General features: G+C 40.8%; 1 protein-coding gene across 1 annotated transcript; it reads right to left on the reverse strand.

Moving 5' to 3' along the window:
* Window positions 1-505: 505 nt before the first annotated feature.
* On the reverse strand, window positions 506-4332 carry LOC143636572 (cytochrome P450 81Q32-like). The gene is made up of 2 exons (XM_077104136.1): window positions 3443-4332; window positions 506-1148 (listed from the first exon to the last, which is right to left on the reverse strand). Exons 1-2 carry the CDS (start codon window positions 4313-4315, stop codon window positions 534-536), a joined length of 1488 nt encoding a protein of 495 aa, XP_076960251.1. The 5' UTR covers window positions 4316-4332; the 3' UTR covers window positions 506-533.
* Window positions 4333-4582: the final 250 nt, after the last annotated feature.

A 4582-nucleotide genomic window follows, 5' to 3' on the forward strand; every position in this document is an offset into this window, starting at 1 on the left:
TGAATGACTTCTTTATATTTCACTAAAAAAAGGCTGATCACAGCCTGCCTATCAGCCAGCAGCCACTACCGTTGACCGTGGAGCTGCCACCGTAAGCCGCTGTCAGTCCCCACACTTTGCTTTAAAACGAAATGAATATATACCTTGACGAAAATCTTTATTTTCTTTCTTCTGAAAGCCCCCCTTTCGTTTGTAACTTGTCACAGTTAGTTCCCGTCGTCCGGGGTTACAGCAAGTAAACGTTGTAGTAAAAGTTGATATGTATTTAATTTATGATCATGGAATTAAAAAGTGGATTAATTTCATTCTTAAGAAAACGTATTATACATGCAAACTGTAAGGCTACAAACATGAAACATGCAGTCAAAATATATAGTGTACGCACAGAAAAGGAAAATAACATTTACTCTCATGACTGATACTGTTACATTATTTTATATTGACTTATAACACGCAAACTTAATGGCTAATATTAGGCACCATCGATACATATTTCCAATATAAAACAAAGTTTCACAACCGTGATATGGTTCTCACAAGTCCTTAAGAAGATGAGTCATTTGTTCACGGGCTTTGCACATTGCTACTAACGGCTCATCTTTGGGCATGGTTAGACCTTTCCCTTCCGACAACTCCACCAACTCTTCACCAACCCTTTCCCATTCAAAGCACTGGATAAATGATGCCAAAGCTAACCCAACGACCTTGTTAGCCAGGCTTGACCCAGGACACTGGCGACGACCCATTCCGAACGGTATGAACATGTACCCCTCCTTTCCCATTTTCTCAAACCTTTCAGGTTTGAAACTCAATGGGTCGTCCCACACCTTTGGGTCCCTATGGATGGCAAATGCGTTCACCAGCAGTATCGTGCCACGAGCCACATCAAACCCTCCAATGGTGCAATCTTCTGATGACTCGTGAGGCACCAATAGCGGTGCTGCTGGGAATAGTCTTAGCGTCTCGTTAACGATGCATTGGATGTATGGCAGATATGGAAGATCGGTTTCTTGTACCAAACGGTCTTGTCCCGTATGTTCATCAACCTCGGCCCTAGCTTTTTCTAAAACCTTGGGATGATTTAGAAGAAGTGACATAGCCCATTCTATTGTCACTGATGAAGTGTCTGTTCCAGCAAGTAGCAATGCCTATACAAAAATTAAAGCTATTTTAAAAGGGCTTCCCTCTTTCTATGAGTTTAGTGTACCTATTCATCGTATCATTTTATTTTGAATCAGAAGATCGCAAACACTAGGGTAGGGTGTAAACGAGACAACTTGCTCATTAGCTTCGACCTAAAGTGACACTAAAACGAGTCAAAACTTAGGCCTAAAAATAAATTTGTACAATAAATAAACCCGGGTATTAGTTAGTGGCGGACCCATAACATTATATGGGGTCAGAAGTTCCAGAGTAGTGTTGGTTGTCTTTCAATATGTATTAAATTTTTTTGTCTGTTGAGGTCCGATGAGGTAGGTCATAAGGCTATGTGTAGTGAAGGGGCTACAAATTGGGGCGTTTTGCGCCGTGTAGCGCCTAGTCAGCAAGAGGTGAAAATTTGTTTTTGGGGTGTAATGGTGTAGGGGCTACAAATAGTAATATAATATATATATATAATAATATATGTATATATATGTATATATAACACACACATATGCATACATGCTGGCCCCACCACCTGCAATTCGCCCCTTCTTCCAGGCGACGAGAAGAACTCGCCCCCGCCCATTTTGCCCAAAAATCGCCGGGGGGGGGGGGGGGGGGGCGGTGTTCGCGCCCCTTCGCGTCCAAAATTGCCCAAATTGTAGCCCCATTACATATAGCCTAACAAAAAATAAAACTAAATTAAGTTATAAAAATGACAGGATTACATCAATCATGGGATGACAATCCCAAACGGTGCAAAACTACATGAAAAAAAATATTTATTTTTAATGTTTAAATTCGATTACTTAATTTATGTAAGCCTAATTTAATAAAAATAATAATTTTATAAAATTGGGCTTAAATGATGGTGGGGCGCTGGGGGGTGGCAGTATTCTGGTGGTGGTGGCGGTGGTAAACAATGATGGTGGTAGTGGACGACGGTGGTGGGTGAGGTGTGATAATGGTTGGAGATGGGCGGTGGGGGCGATGGTTAGTGGGAGCAGAGGGCGGCGAGAGGTAATGGTGGTTAGTGGTGGTGGTGGGTGGTGGCGGTGGTGGTGATGGTGTTGGCCCGGGGCAATGGTTGGTGGCGGCGATCGTGGCTGGTGGTGGTGGTGGTTATGGTGTTGGCCCGAGCAATGGTTGGTGGCGGTGGTTGGTAGCGGCAGTGGTGGGTGACGGGCGGTAAAGGTGGTTGGTGGGGATGGGTGGGTGGTGGCGGTAGTGGTTGGTGTTGGTGGGCGACTTTGGTGGTGGCTTTGGACAGTGGCGGCCCAACCATTTTGGAGGCCTAAAGCGAGAAAAAATCGAGGCCCTCTATTAACTCTCATTGTTACAAAGCGTGGCCGGGTTTCGGAACGATCATAATAAGCTTTTCATAGTACTATGTATTGCTCCAAAACGTGTTGTTCCAGAAACGCAAACCGGCACACGCCAGATCGTCCCAGTCCTATCACGTGAGAGGTAAATCAGCCTCACTCAGCGGCATGGCAATTGGCGCTTAGGATCGGTTTCGAACCCACGACCTCTAGTTATTGTTCCAAGTCTTACGATCCCTTAACCAATTAAGCTACACGGCGGGGACTCATAGTACTATTGTAGTATTGCATTTGTAAAGCATCTTCCTGTTATGTATCAGCGGTGATCAACTTCATAAAATTATATCTCGTAATAATTAGTGAAGTCATATAACCAAAAAAAAAAGGAAGAAAAAAAAATAAAGAAAGAAAAGAATAGAAAAAGATACATAATCACCTGTTTTAGTAACAAATCAGTCTAAAGTGTTATTTTGAGTGAACACTAAACATCGATAAACAATTGTATATTCGTAAGATAAACTATAGAAGCTATTGATTTATTGCAGTAAGTTGATCATAAATTGGTCTTAAAAACAGTTTACTTACCAAGAGTTAGAAAGTGAAATTATAAAATGGAAAACAGTTGGTGGTGGCGATTGTTGGTTCAGGAAGTAATGATGGTTGGCTAGGTAATGGGTTATTTCATTCCATTGACCAAGCAAATACAATTTTTTTCATTCCCACCGAATGACTTATTCCATTTCTCATTCACGCATACCAAATGCTACCTTAGATTCGAAACTTGTCTCAGGGGATTTTTCCTATAGTGGTGGTTTCCTCCTAGATGATGTTATTGGGTGAGCCAAGCATGAAGTCAGTATGTACGGTTGACTTCTCGTTTTAAAAAAGCTCACTCGAGTATCAGGGTAGTTCCAAATGTGTTAAAAAGAATAAAAGAAAATAAAGGTAGGTTGTAAAGTTATAAATTAAATACGTACCATTATATTGCCTTTGATTACATCATCTGTATAGTATTCCGGTTCGGATTCCTGCAAAGAAAGTATAGCCTCCACAAACGTCTTTTCCTTTCCTTTCTCTACATTACTACACACTTCAATCAAGTTCTGCAAAAATCTGTCTGATTTATTCCACAATTTCAAAAGCCTCTTCTCTAAACCCTTAAAATCAATCCATTTAAACAACGGAATGAAGTCACCAGCATTTGTTGCTCCACTAGCTTCAAACACATCCCTTATCACCTCCTTAAACTCACTAACACCCTTTAAATCACTCACCTTTGTCCCACCTACCATTTTCAATATTATATTAAAAGGTAACCCTTCAATTCTTGATATCATTTCCACCCTAGTGAACCCTTGAGAACAATCCTGAAAAAGTTGTTTAATTATCAACTTGACTTCATCGTGTCGAAAATCTATGTAAGTTTTGAGTCGCGTTGTTGAAAACAGTTCAACGTTCATGACGCGGCGAGTATCTCTCCATAAACGGCCGTAGGGCACCGAACCGAGCCCCATGTGATCATAGTCAAAATACTTGCCACTTAAAAGAAGTGGTCGGTTGGCTAACACGATGTCGTTTTTGGTGAAGCATTCTTTTACGGCTGATGGTGAGGTTATGACGAGAATAGGGCGCGACCCGAACCGAAGAGCCATGATGGGACCATATTTGGAAGAAAGGTGTTGTAACACTCTATGAACATGTCCTTTGATTAGATGAAGATGGCCAATTATTGGGAGAGATGGTGGACTTGGTGGAAGATTGTTTCTCTTTTTGGGCATTGATAATTTCATAACCAAAATTAAGGAGATTAACGATACAAGAGAAAGTAAGAAAAGATGAATATGATCCATTTATGGGTGTACGAGTTTGGTAAGGGTATTCTTCAATGTTCATTCACTGGGTATATATAGACACATTCACACACATATAGTGCAAGATTTTTTTTTGTCTGGATGAGGTGGTTTAAAAAAAAGAAAAAAAGTTATTTTAAATTGCTGATTAAATTTTAAGTGCTTTTAGGTAATTTGTTATCTCATATATGATGACATATCAGCTAACCTTTCAAATGACAATCCATGTCATCGTCCAAGTCCAAATCATCGACCAGAATGGTGGTT

The sequence above is a fragment of the Bidens hawaiensis genome, unplaced genomic scaffold (assembly GCF_021521415.1).
Source record: "Bidens hawaiensis isolate Kalapana, Puna unplaced genomic scaffold, B.hawaiensis_p1.1 tig00008011_1, whole genome shotgun sequence".
Lineage (NCBI taxonomy): Eukaryota > Viridiplantae > Streptophyta > Magnoliopsida > Asterales > Asteraceae > Bidens > Bidens hawaiensis.